This window comes from Carcharodon carcharias, chromosome 15, assembly GCF_017639515.1.
Source record: "Carcharodon carcharias isolate sCarCar2 chromosome 15, sCarCar2.pri, whole genome shotgun sequence".
NCBI lineage: Eukaryota > Metazoa > Chordata > Chondrichthyes > Lamniformes > Lamnidae > Carcharodon > Carcharodon carcharias.
In genome coordinates this window covers 64,822,034-64,841,991 of record NC_054481.1, presented here as the reverse complement: position 1 = coordinate 64,841,991, position 19,958 = coordinate 64,822,034, and the positions used below count along the sequence as shown (strand labels likewise).

General features: G+C 46.9%; 1 protein-coding gene across 1 annotated transcript in view; it reads left to right on the top strand.

Annotated features, from left to right (window-relative positions):
- myo15aa (myosin XVAa) overlaps positions 1-19,958 on the top strand; it is a 172,753-nt gene that overhangs the window by 125,216 nt on the left and 27,579 nt on the right. The window contains exons 46-51 of the mRNA XM_041206940.1: positions 1,883-2,024; positions 5,030-5,147; positions 6,291-6,365; positions 8,248-8,459; positions 12,329-12,438; positions 18,044-18,059. Of these exons, the coding sequence (XP_041062874.1) occupies positions 1,883-2,024; positions 5,030-5,147; positions 6,291-6,365; positions 8,248-8,459; positions 12,329-12,438; positions 18,044-18,059 (673 nt within the window). The remainder of the gene's footprint in view (positions 1-1,882; positions 2,025-5,029; positions 5,148-6,290; positions 6,366-8,247; positions 8,460-12,328; positions 12,439-18,043; positions 18,060-19,958) is intronic.

The window sequence follows — 19,958 nt, the reverse complement described above, 5'->3', positions numbered from 1 at the left end:
CTTGAGGGGAGGGAGCACCTGGAGGGACATCGAGGTGCCTTGTTTCCTTCTTGTGTTGCCACTGCAGGAACTCACCCATGGCTACCGTGATGGAGTGCAGGTCTGCGCACATCTCTGTGTTCTGCTGGACCAGGATCTCCATGGCGTCCACCATCCTTCCCATGGAGACTCCATATGTGCACATTTGGGCACCACTTCATCAGAGAGCAGGCGGACATTCTCCTTCAACCCATGTGCCCTCTGTTGAGGACTTCCTACAATGCTTCGTGATGTTCCCTCACTTTCTGGTGATTGTCCACGATGAGTTGAAAAGCCAAATCCAGAGGCTCATTCATCTGACTCGGACCTCACATGCCTCTTTCCCAGCAGTCCTCTGAGTGCCAGTTAGCTCGGCTGAACCTGCCTCCTCCTGTTTCAGACACAAGTCCATGCAATGACCACCAGATTGTGAATCTGAGCCTGCTCTAGATCTAGATCCCACCCAGGTATATGTCTCTGCGCTAGTGGAGGGTGTGGGTAAGCGCCGTGACGGTCTTCCAGGCTGCTTATTTCCAGCTCTTCAATGGAGGAGGTATCCTCTTGGCTGGAGGTGAGGACCTGGATGGAGCTGAGGGACTGGCTGGCTGATGGTGTTGGTCACTTGGCAGAGCTCCCTGTGAACCAAAGTAGCAGTAATTAGTGCATGGCAGCAGAGTCAAAAGCAGGAGAGAGAGAGAGAGCACTCACAGTTGCATTGAGAGAGAGATGATGTGGTGCAGGACCCTCACGTGGGTGTTCGCCGCCCACCTCACAGTCGCCGCAGACAGTCCATGCCCTCACCAGTCAGTGTGATGGCACGCTCCTCAAAGTGAGTGAGGAGCCGAATGTGGGCCACTCCACCCCTGGTCTGTGACCTCTCCCTGCTGTTGTGAGCCAGCTTCTCCTGCATAAAAACAGATGGAGAGAGTGTGAGCAGGACACATGGCGCTGGGCGGAATATTTGTGTGGTGAACAGAGCCATGGACGGGATGAGAACGTGAGCTCCAGAGGACATGAGCCTGATGGAGATGTGAGGATGTGTTTGAGAGTTAGTGCTGTTGTCTCTTAAGGTGTGAGATCGCTATGGATGTGTGATGGGTTTGGGAGTGTGTGAGTTGAGAGCGATGAGGTGTTGACTTACCCTGGCAAATGAATGAGAGCATTCATCCTCTTCCTGCACTGGATGACTGACCTCCTCTGTGCTCCAGTGGTACTGACCGCCACTCCACCTCCTCCCAGGCCGGCTGGTGACTCTGGTGGACCTCCTGCAGCCAGAGCAGGGGTAGAGGACATTGCAGTGGCCTTCCACTGCGTCCAGCAGGCGCCACAGGGAGACGTCACTAAATTTGGGGGCTGTCGTCATCTTTGCTTTCAGTGCCACCTGGAGCAGTCCTGGTCTGTAAACGTGAAGTAGGCATGCGCTCTGGTGCACTTTAAACATGGCACCTGGAGCGAGAAAGCACTGAGGTCACGGCGGGGCAGGCAAATCCGAGCCCGACTGCCAGTGATCTGGAGTGGTTCCCATGAATGCAATATTAACGTGTCGGGATGCACCGGGAAGGGGATGATACAACACGAAAACCTACCATTGCGGCTGGCGGGTAAAACATTTTTTTCACACTCACTACCGCACTTAGTGCAAACCTGGGACAATTTTGCTCAATTAATTTCTGCATCAAGCTGACCCAGAGAAAGCACAACGTATGCAGAAAATGTGTAGATCACATTAGTCCCTGAGTTTTCCCATTTTGCCTTTATACCAGAATTTTGTATGAGTCAAAAATCCAGGGTCAAAGTCATGGATCCAACATGCTTTAAATTTACAATACCTAATCTAACCATTCTCCTAATGACCACCTTTCAGCTACTCAGACATCTTGTTTGTCACCATCCCTTCTAAGAATATGCTGGACTTCAACCTCACCAATGAGAAGCTGATTCTGTTTTCCTCCAAGGCTCCACAAGTTAAGAGTATGATCGATTATTTCATCACGGAACTGAAGAAGGTGCGTAGAGAACTTGCTTTTAAGCTCTTTCACATGGCCCTTGTATGAAAGAGCTAAATAATGCTTCTCAATATACTTTCTGTTCAGGAATCAAGGAACTACAGGAGCCCCAGAGGCAAAAGGTCATGGGTTCAAGTCTTTTTCCAGAGACTTGAGCAAATAATCTAGGTAGTTACTCTGAGGGAGTGCTGCATTGTTGGAAATGCCATCTTTCAGAAACTGAGGCCCCATCTGCCCTCTCAGGTGGATGTAAAAGTTCCCATGGTACTAATGGAAGAGCAGAGGAGTATTCTTGGTGTCCTGGCCAATATTTGTTCCTCAACCAGCATCACTAAACCAGATTATCTAGCCATTGATGTTGGTGGGAGCTTGCTGTACAGATATTGGTTTTCCACATTACAACAGTGACAACACTTCAAAGTCCTTCATTAGCTAAGGATGAGAAAGGTGCTATATGAATGCAATCTCTCCCTTTATCTCTGCACTGCCTTAAATTTTCCGATCTTTGTTAAATTAGAACCAATCAGAAAATGCAGGCTACAGTGCCTGCAGCAGTCTCAAATGTTGTTGAGATTTAAGTAAATAAAAAAGGCTTGAAGGAGACCTTTGCAATGCTGTGGATTCCTCACTTGTTCTTTCGCCTCTAGAAACTAGGCTTAATTCAGTCATGGTTGAAATGGTGAAACTTGCCAATCAGATGATAAATATGGAGATAAAAACAAAATACTACAAAAAAAACCCAAAATCTGAAATAAAAACGGAAAGTGCTGGAAATGCTCAGCAGGTCTGGCAGCATCTGTGGAGGGAGGAACAATAACGTTTCAAATCAAATATGACTTCAGAACTGGTTCAGGACAGTTCCCCATTTAAGCAATCTCACTTATATAGAGTTCAATAGTGGCTGGATTGGCAATTGGCATTCACCCTGGTTCTGGGATGTTGGAATTAAGGCACAGTGTTGGACTGATTAAAGGGAGCTTGGTATCAGTGTGACACAGGAAAACTCGTTTCAGGCTCCAGGACATAAACAGTGCCTTGCATTAAAATATCACCAGTACACTGCCATCAGTATGCTGCCCACCCACCCTCAGTTTTATTGTGTTACAATCACTATAGGGACCGATAAATTTTAAAAAGAAATTCAAACTTCCAGCTAAAAGAATGACATGACAAGATTTCACATTTTAAGATGTTTACTGTAGCAAAAGATTACAAGCACTATTGAATAAACACTACCTTTGTAGGCACCTTATACTATAAACCATTGAATGGAATACCACCCCTTCTCATTTTTAACCAAAAAATCCCTCTATCAGGTATATGTTACACTATCCATTAAGTAGACATCCAATTCTCCTAGTATCAGTCCAAAGTGATTCTTAGCTCCTGTGGGGTTTACTTCAGTTCTTTTCCTTTCTCAGCCTGGTAACTTCTAACTCCAGAACTGCTCTGTATTACTAGAGATCCTCCCTCCAGCACAAGCTAGGTGAATCTTCCAGTTTAATTTTAGCTCCACACAAATTTGATCTTTTCAATCTGAACATGAGCTTCCACCTGCTGCATTCCAGGGCAGTGAATCATGGAGTCTTTCAGACTCAAGCTGCTCTCTCTCCCCCAGATCCTGGCTGACTAATTTCTCTGTGATATTTTAAGAAAGCCTGTAACCAGATATCACAATGGCTTCCTCTGTACCCTTCCCATTTCGAAGCCCCTCACCATGACAATGTGAATCACATGGACCTTGTAGCCAGGTAGAGTTGCTGATTACCTATCCTTGAGATTCCAAATCTCTCTTATCTTGGAAGTAAATGGACAGTTTCAAGCACAACTGATTACAGCCCAACAATCTCAATGCCTTTTTGGGACTTAACCCAAACTATCAACTGTTAGCACACAGGCTGCTGTCATTGTCTCCAAATGTAAATACCTTGCGCCTTCTTCCCAGTAAAACAATTTGGTCCCCCTTTAATCTCTAACCATCAAAACACCCAGACTTGCCGTCAGGCTAACTGCAGAACAGGTCACATGACCCTCTTTTTATTTTAGTTAAACACAGTCTCAAAACATAGGTAGGTAATTAGCCAAAGTCCACAAAGAACCGGAGGCATCTGTCTGCATTAGAGAGAGACAATTGATTATGTATAGCTTTGGGGGGGGGGTACCACTCTGTATCAAGCATAGGGCAAGGCAAGGAGGCAAGCCTCCATAATATACACAGCCAGTATGGGGATTGATGGCAGTATGGCATCATTATGCACCACACTCTAGCTATCTACCCAACTGAGCTAACCGACCCCCACTCCCCAAAAACCTAACAATCTTATAAACCTCATAATTGAAACAATTGTATGACCTCTGGTACCCAAATTGAATACTGCCCCTGATTTTATTCTAGTTCTGAAGAAGTCATATTCTCACTCCTTATTGCTCCACAGATGCTGCCAGATCTGCTGAGTATATCCAGCACGTTCTGTTTTTACTTAATATACAGGGAGAGTTTCAACCCAATTTGCAATGACCTATGACAGAACACAGTGCCACATTTAGCAATCTCACTTACGCAGAGTTCAGAAACGGTTGGATTGGCAATGGGCATTCATCCCAGTCCTGGGATGTTTGTATGGGAGCTTGGTGTCAGTGTGACACAGGAACACTTGTTTCAGGCTTCAGGACACAAACAGTGCCCTGCATTACAATGTCACCAGTACATTGCCGTCAGTATGCTCCCATCCACTGATTTATTGAATAATCCCTGCTACCCAGGTTGCGTACCGCCCCTGGTCTCCATGAGTTTTCACTTCCCTGTCCTTTGCCTGATCAATGCTGTCCCCCCCTTCACAGCCTCCTCACACTGAGTCTTCAGTGACCTCCCCCACCTTCTGCTTGTTGTCTGCCTTCAAAGTGTCTTGGATGCTTTGTTACATGATCAGTGCTGTTTCTTGTCAGTGGCTGTGGTTAGTAAGATCACAGAGTTAATGTTGTCTTTATATATGACCTGTCACCAGGATTCTAACTATGTAATAGCTGTGAAGAGTCACATCACAAACAACAGCTCCAACCTAAGATTCCACAAGGGAGACATCATCCGCTTACAACCCATGGAAGGTCTCGAGAAAGGTCAGTGTCCAAGGATGTCTAATTGTTCATTCATTGGGATCAAGTACAGAAGGTAACAGCTAATTCCAGGTTTTTGCCTGTAAATTTGAGTGCCTGGAATGATTGTAAGCAACATACCTTCTAATTTTATTTTTGTAGTGCATGGCCTGTCCGTTTAAGTGTGCAGGCCCTTTAATTTTTTTTGTATGACTCCGCACAGATAGTAACCTAAATGGGACATCGTGTGCCCTGTGTCTGCAAGAACTTATTAGTTGGTTGAAAGGGAACATTAATTGTAAGTAACTGGATGGTTAAATAGGTCACCTAGTGTGGTACTGAGTCACCTTGAGCAGAAAGGCCCCAAATTTCATCCCAGACTTGTGCCACACTATACCTGCCTAAGGAGCAGGACCCAGTAGGTCAGGTCACCACTGTGAAATGCCCATGCCTCCATCAGACAGGATCGGTAGTAATGCTCACCATTGGTGAAATGGTGCACTGGCAGGATGGGCCCTTTGGTTCAGCCCTGGTTTATCCCAGCAAAAGTCAGCACATTCAGAGAGGAGGAAAGAAAACTGGGATCAGATTAGATGATGTGTCTGTTACGATCATGACCAAGTATCTTGCGGTTCCATAGTCCACAGAACTGTTGGTGCAACTCCATCAGAAGTGAGATCTGCTCTCATTAGTATTATCAATACACAGGTTGGTACCTTGGAGGGGTGGAGTTGGGGGTTGAGTGAGTCTGAAATTGACGCCCTGGTGTTAGCGACCGTGGAATTCACACCCTGGTGTCAGGGAGTGTGAAATTCACACCCTGGTGTCAGGGAGTGTGAAATTCACGCCCTGGTGTCAGGGAGTGTGAAATTCACTCCCTGGGGTCAGGGAGTGTGAAATTCACGCCCTGGGGTCAGGGAGTGTGAAATTCACACCCTGGTGTCAGCGAGTGTGGAATTCACACCCTGGTGTCAGCGAGTGTGGAATTCATACCCTGGTGTCAGCGAGTGTGGAATTCACACTCTGGTGTCAGCGAGTGTGAAATTCATACCCTAGTGCCAGTGAGTGTGAAATTCACATGCTGGTGTTGGGCAACTGTGGTTTTGTTGTTTTGTGTTCTGTTTCTGCCACTGCTTGATTTCTGTTCCCCTGATGCTTTGTGATTGCCCTCAGATCGTTGCTATGGCTGCATCGTCAGAAAGAAGGTTATATACCTGGAAGAGTTAAAGAAATACATTCCTGATTTTGGTGGGTTGGAAGCAGAGCCAATCTGCTTCCTTACTGTTTGTGTGTGAATCATCCCTCACCCACCCCCTTCCCATCCACCTCCCTTTGGGTGCTGATTTTTGACACAAAAAGAATTTGGATTGGGTTCCCCCCTCCCCATTGGCTCACTTGGTAAGCGGATGATCCCAGATCCCGTGTGGATAGTCCCAGGTCTGATGTGAATGGTCAAGCCTGGTGTGGATAGTCCTAGGTCCTTTGCCAAACAGGTAGGATTCCATCACCTCATACTGAAAAGTGTGTGCATGTGTCGATACTGGGCTGAGCTCAGATCTACCCTCAAAGACTAATTAACTAGTTGGAAAGTTACCAACGAATTCCCAGCACCTCTGAACCCAGGAGAAATGGGGAGAAAACTGGAAATATTGTAAACAATGACAGTATTGTTACCGTGTTACATATTGCTGTATTAATGCTCCATCCCCCCTGCATTAATGTTCAATCGACATATATTAATGCTCCACCAGCTGTGCTAATGCTCCCTCTCCCTGCATTAATGCTCCACCTTGCTGTGTCAATGCCCCCTCTCCCTGCATTAAGGCTCCACCTTGCTCAGTTAGTACTCCCCCTCCCTGAATTAGTGCTCCATCTTCCTGTGCTATGCTCCATTGCCTTCAGAGACTCCAGCTGTTTGCCTGTGGACTGAGTTGAGTAAACATAGTCTGCTGATATTTTGATCTGTGATGTTTTAGACTTGGTTTGTGCATGTTTGACAAGTTTCGTGCTCACTGAGGCCTTGCCCATTTTGTATCCAAAGCTGCCACATTATATATGAAATATGGAAAACAAAAACTGGGAAAAGCCGGAAGCAGCCGGCCTCAGTCAGCATTGGGAAGGGAAAATGACAGCTAGTTTTCATTACAGGTGGTGTTCCAGGCAAAATACTAGCTCCATGCTTTGAGATAATCATCACCTGCTGGCTGTTTCCAATGCCTTGTGTGTTTTTAGTTGTGTTATTATATTGCAGCAGACCAAGCAGCTGAGGACATTTCAGTGGCTCTTTCATGCGGAGTGGGTATCGGAGCGAATTATTAGTTATGGCTCAGATTTGCTTCAGTATTTACTGGAGACGCTGGGAAGCAAACGAGTGGTTTCCCTTCTTACTGAAAGCCACTTAAATTTTCTTCAAAACTGCTCACTGAAGCTTTTATTTTTTTCAATTTAAAATTTTTATTTCTTTTGGTGTATTTTATTCACCTCATCAATGTCAGGGATTTACATTGGAAATTGAACCCAGTGTCAGTGTCAAACACTCAAGGGGCAGGTACAGCACAGGGTTAGAAATGGAGTAAAGCTCCCTCCACACCGAATCATCAAACACTCACAGCACAGTAATGGCCTTGGGTGAGATGCACAGTAAAACCCACTGTACACTGTCCCACCAAATACTCCCAAGGCAGGTACAACATGGGTTTAATAAAGGTCCCGCCGCACAGTCCTACCCATCACTTCCAGGAATGGTGGGACACCATACAGTGTCCCATCAAACACTTACGGGCAGGTATAGCTTGGGTTAGATACAGAGTAAATTTCGGATGTTGTGACCCAGGAGGAGGGGCGGATGTTTCCTGCTCATGTGCCTTCTTGTAGCTAACCTGCTACTGTATTCTGTAGAAGCAATTGAGCAGGTTGGGAATGGGTGTGTTGGTGCTGCAGGTGTTGGATGATGAAACTGGGTAGGTCTTAGCTCCCAGTTCATGGATCAATTGATGTAAGCTGCCTTGACCGATGAGGTTCCCAGCATACATAGTCTTTTTCCTGAATGAACATAACTGAAATATATTAAGACTTGTGTCCACTTGTTACAAGCTACTATGAAATAATGAACTTTTGCCTGTTTGGACAGGGTGGAAGTTTGGAGCTTTCCATGGCAGGTCTGGGCTATTCCCCCTGGAATATGTGCAGCCTGTGGCTGCCCCAGACTTTATTCACCTAAGCACTGACAAGAAAGAGGAACCAATGGACAAAAAGGGCAAAGTAGCAGCTTCAGCCTCGGCCACAGTGGCAGCTGCAGTGGGATTGACAGCAGCAGCTGAGGAACTGGACAGAAAGTCAGAGGTGCGAAATTGATCCTCCTTCACTCCATTCCATTGCTCTGCACTACTGCTCTTGTCTGTGCCCATATAGTTTATTTAAAGGGGAGCAGCTACTTTCTTAACCTGGCCAGGGCCAAATACTAATTTATGTTAACTTTGAAATGACATCACATGCAACATAGTGTCATAACGTGGTGACAGCTTTTGATCTATTGTGGTGAGTGAAAAGCAGACAGTTGGATGGCCATTGGTTCCAACGTTCTCCTTCCAGCTCTGTCTTACTTAGTTGCTGGACTTTAGACCTGGATCTTCGCTTTATAACGATTCATCTATTCTTAGGAATTACAGACAAGTTTGCAAAAGATTATCAGCATTAGGGGTGGATACTCAGCTCTTTCGAGGGTGCCAATGGGTTAAAACAACACTCAGTGAAGCCATAAACAGACCAGAGATTCCAGGTTGCGCTCACTTACCTGATCTCAGTATCAACTGACCCGATTTCCATGGGCTGTGAGGTGTAAAATCAGCCAGGATTCCTGCTGCTGGTCATTGTTCAGTGATCCGTGCAGGAAGGTACAGACGAATTGATATCAGGTGGCAGGATCGGCTTTGACTTAGCTCCACGGCCAATACTCTCTCGCTCATCTCACACATTTTGAGTGGAGTGGAGTCAGTATCAGTGGAGCGGGAATTGATGGCACAAAGTCATCATCACCAAAGCAACACTGGATAGCACAGAGTCAGGATCAGTGGCAATTGGTGGCACAGAGTCAGTACCTGCAGGAATGGGTGGGGACCAAGTTGGTATGGGCAGAATAGATGGGCACAGAGTGTTCAGCAGGAATGGATGGGCATGGAGTCAGTATCAGTGGGAATGGATGGGCATGGAGTCAGTATCATTGGGAATGGATGGGCATGGAGTCAGTATCAGTGGGAATGAATGGGCATGGGGTCAGTATCAATGGGAATGAATGGGCATGGAGTCAGTATCAATGGGAATGAATGGCATGCAGTCAGAATCAGTAAGAATGGATAGTCATGGAGTCAGTATCAGTGGGAATGGATGGGCATGGAGTCAGTATCAATGGGAATGAATGGCATGCAGTCAGTATCAGTAAGAATGGATAGGCATGGAGTCAGTATCAGTGGGAATGGATGGGCATGGAGTCACTATCAATGGGAATGAATGGGCATGGAGTCAGTATCAGTGGGAATGGATGGGCATGGAATCAGTATCAGTGGGAATGGATGGGCATGGAGTCAGTATCAATGGGAATGAATGGCATGCAGTCAGTATCAGTAAGAATGGATAGGCATGGAGTCAGTATCAGTGGGAATGGATGGGCATGGAGTCAATATCAATGGGAATGAATGACATGCAGTTAGTAAAGTGAGAATGGATAGACATGCAGTCAGTATCAGTGAGAATGGATGGGCACACAGTCAGTATCAGTGGGAATGGATGGGCATGGAGTCACTATCAATGGGAATGAATGGGCATAGAGTCAGTATCAGTGGGAATGGATGGGCATGGAGTCACTATCAATGGGAGTGAATGGCATGCAGCCAGTATCAGTGAGAATGGATAGGCATGCAGTCAGTATCAGTGAGAATGGATAGGCATGCATTTCAGTATCAGTGAGAATGGATGGGCATGCAGTCAGTATCAGTGGGAATGGATGGGCTTGGAATCAGTATCACTGGGAATGGATGGGCATGGAGTCAGTATCAGTGGGAATGGATGGGCATGGAGTCAGTATTAGTGGGAATGGATGGGCATGGAGTCAGTATTAGTGGGAATGGATGGGCATGCAGTCAGTATCAGTGGGAATGGATAGGCATGCAGTCAGTATCAGTGGGAATGGATGAGCATGGAGTCAATATCAATGGGAATGGATGGGCAAGGAGTCAGTATTAGTGGGAATGGATGGGCATGGAGTCAGTATTAGTGGGAATGGATGGGCATGGAGTCGGTATCAATGGGAATGGATGAGCATGGAGTCACTATCAGTGGGAATGGATGGGCATGGAGTCAGTATCAATGGGAATGGATGGGCATGGAGTCAGCATCAGCAAGACTGCTGCCCACAACAATTTATCCAAGTGTGGAGGGACCATGTTCAAGAGGCAAAAACAAAAAATGGGAGGAATCTGACAACAAATTATAAAAGGTTTCTCAGCTTTATTTTGACTAAGTCTGTTTGTCAGGACAACAAGTAGTGTTGCTCATTATATTTTAAAAGCAGATAAGGGCTGGATATGAACTGTGAAACTGGGGTTACCCCAGAGTCCATACTGTTCCTGAGCTCAGATGGGTGGCTGGGGAAACCAGTGATGTAAAATCAGACATTTGCAGATGGAGTGAGGTTTGGATCCTTGTCCTTGAATGTTTCCCAGGCATAGATGTCCTGTGCCAGGAACCCTTTGTCACTGTCCTCTTCTTCCGCTCGTCTCCCAGTGACTGAGCAATATATTGAGGAAGGGGAAAGCTCCCAATGTCTGATTGATATAATAGGGAAGGAAGGGAGCTCCCAGTCTCTGAATGAAACAGTGGGGAAGCTTGCAGAGTTTGAATGATATCATGGAGGGTGGGTGGGAGCTCCCCATGCCTGAGTGATATCATGGGGAAAGGGAGTAGGGGGGGGGCGCGGGCGGGGGATCCCAGCTTCTGAATGAAACAGTGAGGAGTGGGTGAACTTGCAGAATCTGAGTGATATTATGGGGAGGGGGGAAATTCCCCTTTGAATGAGTGATCAGTAGAATCTGGCCCTGGCAATAAGGTAAAAGTTTAAACACTTTAGATTTGGGGAGAGGTGAGGAAAAGAGTTTGAAAAACAATTATATTTTTCTCATCAACTTCTTTTCATCACTTTCTCACTGAAGAACATGACTCCTTACCAGGGCCCAGTTTCACCAGTACCTTTTCCACCTCTGTAACACCTCCCAACTCCACCGTCCCTCAACGCATCTGCTGCTGAAACCCTCATCCATGCCTTTGATATCTCTAGACTTGACCACTCCAACCCACTCCTGACTGAGGTCTCCCATATTCCACCCTCCAGAAACTTGGCATCATCCAAAACTTTACTGCCCATGTCCTAACTCACACCAAGTCCCGTTCAGTGATCACACCTATGCCCGCTGACCTATATTGGTTCCCAATTAAGCAATGCCTTGATCTTAAAATTCTCATCCTGATTTTCAAATCCTTCTATGGCCTCACTTTTCCCTATCTTGTGAGGTTCTTCAGCCCCACAACCTTCCAAAATACCTCTGTTCCTACAATTAATTCCAGTCTATTAAGCATCCCTGATTTTAATTGTTTCATCGTTGATGGCTGTGCATTCAGCTCCCTCAGCCCTAAGAGCTGAAATTCCCTCCCTAAATCTCTATTCCTCTCTACAGTCTCTCTCTTCCTTAAGACGTTCCTTAAAACCTATCTCTTTGACCAAACTTGTGATCATCTGCCCTAATATCTACTTGTGTAGCTCCATGTCAATCTTGTTTGATAACGTTCCTGTGAAGACCCTTGAGATATTTTAAAATGTTTAAAGAGGCTTAAATACAAGTTTTTTTTGCTTTTGTTCTAGTAGCACAGGCTGTTCTGCAGTTTGGTTCACCGCTCCGAGTGCAACCTTTGCCCTCACCTGACATGCTGACCTGTAGGCTTCCAGCATGGGTTACTGGTGAGATCAGCAGAAGGACCTAACCCAGGGAGGGGCTGGGGTTAATTACAGTGTTTTTACTGACACCCGGGCTGGCTCACTATGGACTGGAACTCAAGACTGGGGCTTTGTGGTATCTACAACTTGCCGCATAAACAGGATTATCTTCACAACTCATTATTTCAATATGAGCCCAAACTTCATGGAATTCATAACTTTTCTGCAGGCCTCTCCACCATCCAGTGAGTTTGTAGATAGTATACCTGAATACGTCCTTCAGGATAACCAGTACACCATGATTGAATTTGCCAAGAAATACTTCCGTCAGCCACACAAGTTAAAAAGGTGAGTAAGCAGCAAATGTTGTTCAATGTTAATCCTGAGTCACCCCAGCACGGCACAAATAAATGAGGTCCAATTATTACACAGATTCCAACTGTGATATTTCTGGGTTGTGAGCTCAATATCAGACTGGTCAAACGTAAAACTGGTTGAGAGTGATGTGACCAGTCACATGATTACTGGCCTCAGCCACTCAGCATTAATCCATTCCCATTTGTCAAGTTTCATACAGTGTTCTCTCGCTTTCCCCACACCTCTTCCACTCTTCACTTGAATGTATGATTTGCACTGTGGGTTGTGCTCTGTCTTTTGCCTACATCACAGAACTGTCTTACACTGGCCAGGTTGGATAAAAATGAATTTAATTTGCTAACCCTCGGTTAGGTTACCTCAGTTTTCTGGGTGAATGAAATCCTACCAAAGCATGAAGGAAGAAGCCAGATCATAAGTATGCAGTAAACACTCTTTATTGGTTACAATTCAACTCTCATACACAAGGCCACGTACACAAATGCTTAATAGACATATCTAACCAGAGATGCCTAGCAATTGATTGGCAGATCATTAATGGGCAGTTAACAAAACGATTAGCAAAAGTTCCATAGGAATTGGGTGTCAGCACCGAAGGGAGAAAAAGAATGACTTGCATATGACTTCACTAACTCTGGATATTCCAAAATGCTTTACAGCCAGTGAAGTACTTTTGAAGGGTAGTCATTGTTGTAATGTAGAAAAATCATTAACCGGTGCTAAGTATTAACTATAGCAGTGACTGGACATTATGTAGAAACAAGTCATTTGGCCCAACCAATCCATACTAGTATTTATGCTGTACTTGAGCCCCCTCCCACCTTTCCTAATCTAAATCTATCACCAGAACCCTCTATTCCCCTCTCCCTCGTATGCTTGTCTAGCTTCCCTTAAATGCATGTATACTATTCACTTCAACCATTCCCTGTGGTAGCAAGTTCCACGTTCCCATGGGTAAAGAAATTCCTTCTGAATTCCCTATCAGATTTCTTTTGACTGTTTTATATTGATGGCCTCTACTCAAGGTTTTCCACACAAGAGGAAACATTTTGTGGCGGGAGGGAGTGGAGAATCCAGCGGCAGGCAAAAAGTCGCAAATCCGCTGTTGTAAAAACAAGTCAAAATTCTCCCAATGGTGTGTTCATGGCGGGTCGGTCATCCCGCCAACTAGTGGCGCAAACATCATTTACATTCATTAGCATGTAATGAATGCTTATTAAAATAGCTGCTCGCCAGAATCTAGCCATGCCTTCTAATCTTCCAACAAGCAAGTGGGAAGTTACGTCGGCCTCAAACCCATTTGAAAAAGGGTGGCATGCACAAGTCAGGCCTCAGTTTGCTGTTAACTTCGAGGTGAGAGGAACATATCTGCCATAGCGCTGCGCCAATCTTGTTGTGATGAATGCCACTCTGTTAGGGCTGTAGGGTAGGACTGCTCCTTCTCTTTGCTTTCATTGTCCCGAAGAACACCAATGTGCAGTGGTACTTATGCAGGCCTCCACTTTCAGAGACTAGCACTTCAACCAGGGCTGGGCTATGAGGCCAGGGTTGGATTGACAAACACGATGGGGGCAACTGGGAGGGAAGGCTGTGGAATGGCAATGGGAGGGAAGGGCAAACACCATGGGGGCATTGGGGAAGGAAGGCTGTGGAATGGCAGTGAAACGGAAGGGTGAACACTTTGGGGGCAATGGGGAGGGAAGGCTGTGGAATAGCAGTAAGAGGGAAGGGTAAAAATTATGGTCCCCTCTAACCTCTTGTTGCTGCAGGATTGAGCAGGAGTCTGCTAAGAAAGAAAGGAGGAAAACTTTCTGGGGGGGAAAAATATACTTTATTCATAAAATGTCTGAAAGAACATTACAAAACATTTCAAAATGGCCATCTCAAAATGTGCAATCATATTCAAGTTTTCCACATTGATCATGACGTGCTTCAATACAATCAGTGAACATTAAGGAGGAAGACATCCTTGCAATGAAAGTCACTTAAAGCCAATGTCTTCATTAACACTGTTAAAGGGCTAAGGGCTACTCAGAGCTCAATGGCTTCACATCACAGTTGCTGCATCTCAAGAGTAACACATAGGAATGTAGAATTTGGGAATGCGGGCAATTGTGAGAGAGACACAGCTGTATAATATATGGCATTCAGTCAATGAAGGCCTGTCACGTGTTCACCCGATGTGACATTCCTAATGAGCCAAAGAGCATCCGCTCATTGACCATGAGCAACTGATTGGTTGTTAATAGGCCACATTAGAGACTGAAGCACAGAGCTAGATTGGGTCACTCAGCTCCCTTAAACTTTAGCATCCACGCAGAGCTCAAGATATTACATCTGCAATGCCAGCTTGCTCACCTCAATGTGTGCGTGAGTGTTTCAGGGACAAGGCAGCATCAGCCACCATGCAAGTCGGAGAGGGAAAACTATTTACAATCTCCAAATGTGTCATCTTCTGAGCTTCGCTTTCTTGCCCCTTGAATCATTAATGCCTTCAATGTTTCCTTTCAGACAGAAGGCAAAAGCACATATGGAACCAGGACTCAATGCTTCCTTTGTCAGGGTCCTAATGCAATGGTGGAAGTGAAGGAGGGAGAAGCGACTCCACACTCAGTTCCAGCAGGACGGACATGGTCATGCGGAGCCACAGCATGAACAGGAGGAGAGACACAGATAACGGGGGCGACTCGCCAGCCCTAGGGTTTATCGTTGAAGAATCTCCTATTTACAAATGAGTGAGAGGCAATGCCCTGCACGTCTGCACTTGTCCCAAGCTCTGGTACATCACATATACCACATTCTTCTTGAAGACCTGACACCATATGGAGTTGGAGGGTATCCCCTGCCAGTGGCTTTGAAGGTGACCGCTGCACTCAATTTCTTGGTCTCTGGTTCTTTCCAAGGATCAACAGGCGACCTGTGCGGCATCTCTCAGTCCGCAACACATCGATGCATAAAGGAGGTCACAGATGTCCTTTACAGGAAGGCCCATCATTATGTCGGGTTTGCTCTGGATGACGATAGCCAGGCTGCGAGATTCACCGGCTTCGTCGCCATCTCAGGCTTCCAAAGAGTGCAGGGTGCAATAGACTGAACCCATGTGGCTATAGGGGCTCCATGGCAGCAGTCTCTAATGTTTATAAACTGCAAGAGCTATCATTCCATCAGTGTACAACTGGTATGTGCTCACCGGAAGCACAAAGCGCACAGTACCCTGGGAGTTGCCATGACTCCTACATCCTGAGTCACTCCCTACTGCCTGAGATTTTTGAGGGGCCATTATATCTGCAGGCATGGCTGCTTGGGGATAAGGGGTACCCACTGAAACGCTGGCTGATGACATCAGTACGTTGCCCTCAGTGTCGTTCCGAGGAGAGGTACAATACTGCACACAGTTCTGCTCAGTGGTGGATGAAAATCCAGAGGCCCAAGAACCTCAAGATGCTGCTGAGGGTCAGTATGAGTGTGGTCACACCATGGAGGAAGGAAGACATGGGAGAGGTGCCCATGATATGTTAATCACTGACAAATTCTAGGAAGAGCAAAGTCAAGTGAGGGAATATGGCCACATCTCTCCTAGCCCTCAATGCTATTTTCTTTCAACTCAGGGAATGTCCACCCACTGGCAGCGAGAACGATTCCTGCATTCACACTTGCGCGTTCTGGCCTCATGAATCGCCAGACCATGGTCTTTGCTTTGGTCCGTGGGGCCCTGTGAGTGAGCTCACTCTGGGAAGCTCTGGGAACTGAGAGCCCACTTAGGAACAAGAGCAGTGCAAGAGAAGACTTGAAGCCTTTGCCACCATCGAATGGCAAACACTGTTGCAACTGATATGTGGCTATGCCTAGGGATCTCCTCCTCCCGTGCATGTCTTTTCTTCTGCCACTTCCATTGAGGAGACACAAATGTCACTAGAATATCAATGCTGATGAGCTACATTCGCTCAATGATGTTCTTTGAGGAAGAAGAGTTAGAAACGCTTACATCACGCACTTCCGATAAAGATTTAAACACATCTCCCTGACATCACACAATGAGGTTGACATCACAGGAATATGAATCTCACAGTGGGACACTATCGCTGAGTGGGAGGATGGCTAAACCTCGAAATAAGAGGATTCCAAAGTATAAAATCACAACACCTTCAGTTGACAGAAACATTCACATAACCATCAAATGTATTTACAAAAGTGCAATTTATTTACATGTTGAGCACATCTGTGACCTAAAAGAGACATTAATTTTTCTTAATTTTCCTAACTCCAGCGCTACGCATAGGTGCAGCCCCAACATCCGCAGCCAAGATGGAGGCAGCCTGCTAACTGCTATGTCCTGATGTCTGTGATGACCTTAGCAGACATCCTCTGGTGGCCTGGAGGGCCCTGGCCTGATAAGGGTCACCTGCTCGGTGGCCTGAGAAGCTAGATTGAATGGTGTCACAGGCAGATGGGGCTGTGAGCACCGCATACCCTTGGAATGTCCTGAGAGGAGGCCCCCAGGGTGTCCGGCTGACGGTCATCATCCCTGTGGGTGCCCGAGGGCCCCGCCCTGACTCCTGCAGGAGATGGTGCACCTGGAGGGAGGTCAAGGTGCCTTGTCCCCATATCACCTACATCCTGATGCTGCCCACCAAGGTGTGTGGCCATGAAGCGCAGGGCCAAGTGCAAATCCAGCAAGAGCTGCTGGACCAAGGTCTCCGTGGTGGTCACCGGCCTTCCCATGGTGACCTCGAGGCACTCGCATGTTGGAGCCATGACATCAGACAGAACGCAGGCGGACTCCTCCATCGTTCGCTCTAGTCTGCTGAGTGACTGTCAAATTTTTGCCTGATGTTCCACCACATGTAGTTGCATCTCCAGCATAGATTTGCCGGCGCTTCCAGAAGCTTATAATCTGACTCGGACCGAGCGTGTGGCTGGTCTTTAGCAGCCCTCCGAGTGCCGGAGATCTGGGCTGTCCCTGCCTCCAACTGCTGCAGGGATGTATTACTGAGGTGTTCCCCAGAAAGTGAGCCCATGCCTAATCTACATCTGTGCCCTACCGACCTCTGTATCTCTGAGCTGGTGGAGGGTGTGTGTGAGGTGCTGTGACAATTCTTCTGGAGCTTCTTCCTCGGCTGAAGTCTGGGGGCTTACACTGGTGGTGGTGGACTGGCTTGGGGGCCTTGATCTGCTGGTGCCTAGAAAATAGTTTCAGCTAATGAGCATGAGCTAGATAAGACCTCACATGACTCATTGTAAATGTCAGGATTTGATGAAGTGACAGAGCTGTGATCCATACTGGGTTGGTGGGAGAGGCCGATCTCCCCTTCCCCCATAGGAGCGATCCCTGTCCTACCCAGCCAGCTCGGCTGCAGCCTCCTCAAACTCAGTGAGGGCGATGATGTAGACCGTCCCTCCCCCGTCTGCGCTCTCTTGCACCTATTGTGTGCAGCTTGGCCTGTATGAAGAAGAAAGAAAGGCATGTGATGGGAAGAGACGGAGCACAGGTTGGGTAAGATGCATGTTCCCTGTGTGTGGTGAGCCCTCGCCAGACAGGCCAGAGGATGGATTGTGTGCAACATGACAGATGGGATGGTGGTGATGTGAAAGTCTCAGTGAGGGAACGAGCGTTGATATGTGTCCCCTGCTAATGGTTGCATGAGACCCCTGAAGAGAGCAGCCGTTTGATTGCATGATGACATAAGAGTTTGATCTTGGAAGGTGTTGAAGGATGACTTACCCTCACAGAGCAAATGAGATCTTTCATCCTCTTCCTGCACCGGGTGGCACTTCCGGAGCGGGTGCCAGCCACACTGACCTGCTCCGCGATGGACTCCCAGGCTGGAGAGGTGAGGCTGCTGTGCTTCATGCAGCCATCCCTGGGATAGAGCACTTTCCTGTGCATCTGCACCCTTCTGATTAAGGCCTGGAGGGTGAAGCAGGGTGCTGTCTGGTTCTTCAGTCTCTTGGCCTACCTCTGGCTGCCAGAAATCTCTGGTGGGCTAGAGAGAATGAGATTGTGTGTTGGACTGGCCTTTAAAAATGGCGCCCTGACCTGCGAACCAGCCAGCTGACAATGGCTGCACGAGTCAACTCCCGACCCACCAGGTGATTTGGACCTATACGCACCTTTGCATAATTAATGAGGGTCCAAGCGCAGAATCGGGCATGACCTCCGGCCATCCCAGTCAGCAGAGTGGACACTGCTGAATCCTCTCGCCACCACATTTAGTTTCATTCATGGAAAACTCCACCCATTGTCTCTGTTATAATGAAGGATTCCTCTAATACTAATTCCTTAGGTAGCTGACAAGTTTTAACAGTTTTGAATATCCATTCTATCCAACAGTTAAAGATTTGCATGTGACTTAAGAATATTCCGAGCTTACACAACCTTATTCTCACACGCGGTGTGGTTGAGGCGATTTTACTTGCTGCCCTGGGACACAGCCATGAGCAGACTTCTCAAACTTCTTTGAATTGGGGTCAGGGCACAGGAGAGAAATCCTGGGGCCTGGTGCTTCTGTTTCCAAGCCCCTTATTCCACATATCCGCCGCACCCATCAACCCACCTCAACCCTCCCCTACCATCCCCAATTCTAGTAAATAAACCAGCATCAAATGCACTTCAAATAAAAATGGTGAGAAAAACGAGGGAACTTATTTTTTCTACACAAGATGTTGCACTAATACTTTACACTCAGAAAAAGCCCTTACTTGCCCCAACGCTCAGGCATTTAATGTGCTCAAGCTCTGAAACTCATCACCTTTTTCTCAAAAGAGGTAAATAAACCTACAAGTCACTTTTAAAGGGAAAGCCTCTCTACATTTGCTCCAGATGTTTCCAACACAATAACTAACACCGGTGGGTGGCACAGGGACAATCCAGTCACTGTTCCCCACCTCGGTGTCCAACTTTCCCAGGTGTAGATGCTAGGGGGTGGAGGGATTTTAGGATTGGATCAGCGGCGAGCGGAAAGTTTATTAGCGATGAACGCTGGCGGTATGGCCTGCAGCAGCCTGAGGAGGGAAGGTGGAAGCCCCCTCACCTGCCACTTCCTGCCACCATCTGAGCCCCGACCTGCTGCTTTGTCACTTGCCCTTTTTTAATTTGCCTGGCTTTCTTCAGTCTTCCCTCACCGACATATTCTCAGAAACTAGTGGCTTTGCTCCTCTGAGCCGGGTACTTCACTAATTAACAAGTGTCTCACCTCCCGCTTCTGGACTCGCTCTGCCCAGCCAGAAATGATGTCTTTCACACCTGCACAAACTCAAGCGGCCGTGCATTGGAATGCTGTCTTGTTATCAGGCGCATGCATATTGACTTCATTGTGTCCATTTGAAGATAAGAGCCCAGGTCCCCCAAGGTCACGGGCCCCTGTGATTTGTACCTTGTGCACTCTCCCTCTCCGGACCTTGAGTGGGATCATCTGTTTCATTGGACGTTCTGTTCCAACTAAACATGCCTTACATATCTGAACTGGTTTTCTCCTCACCTTTCT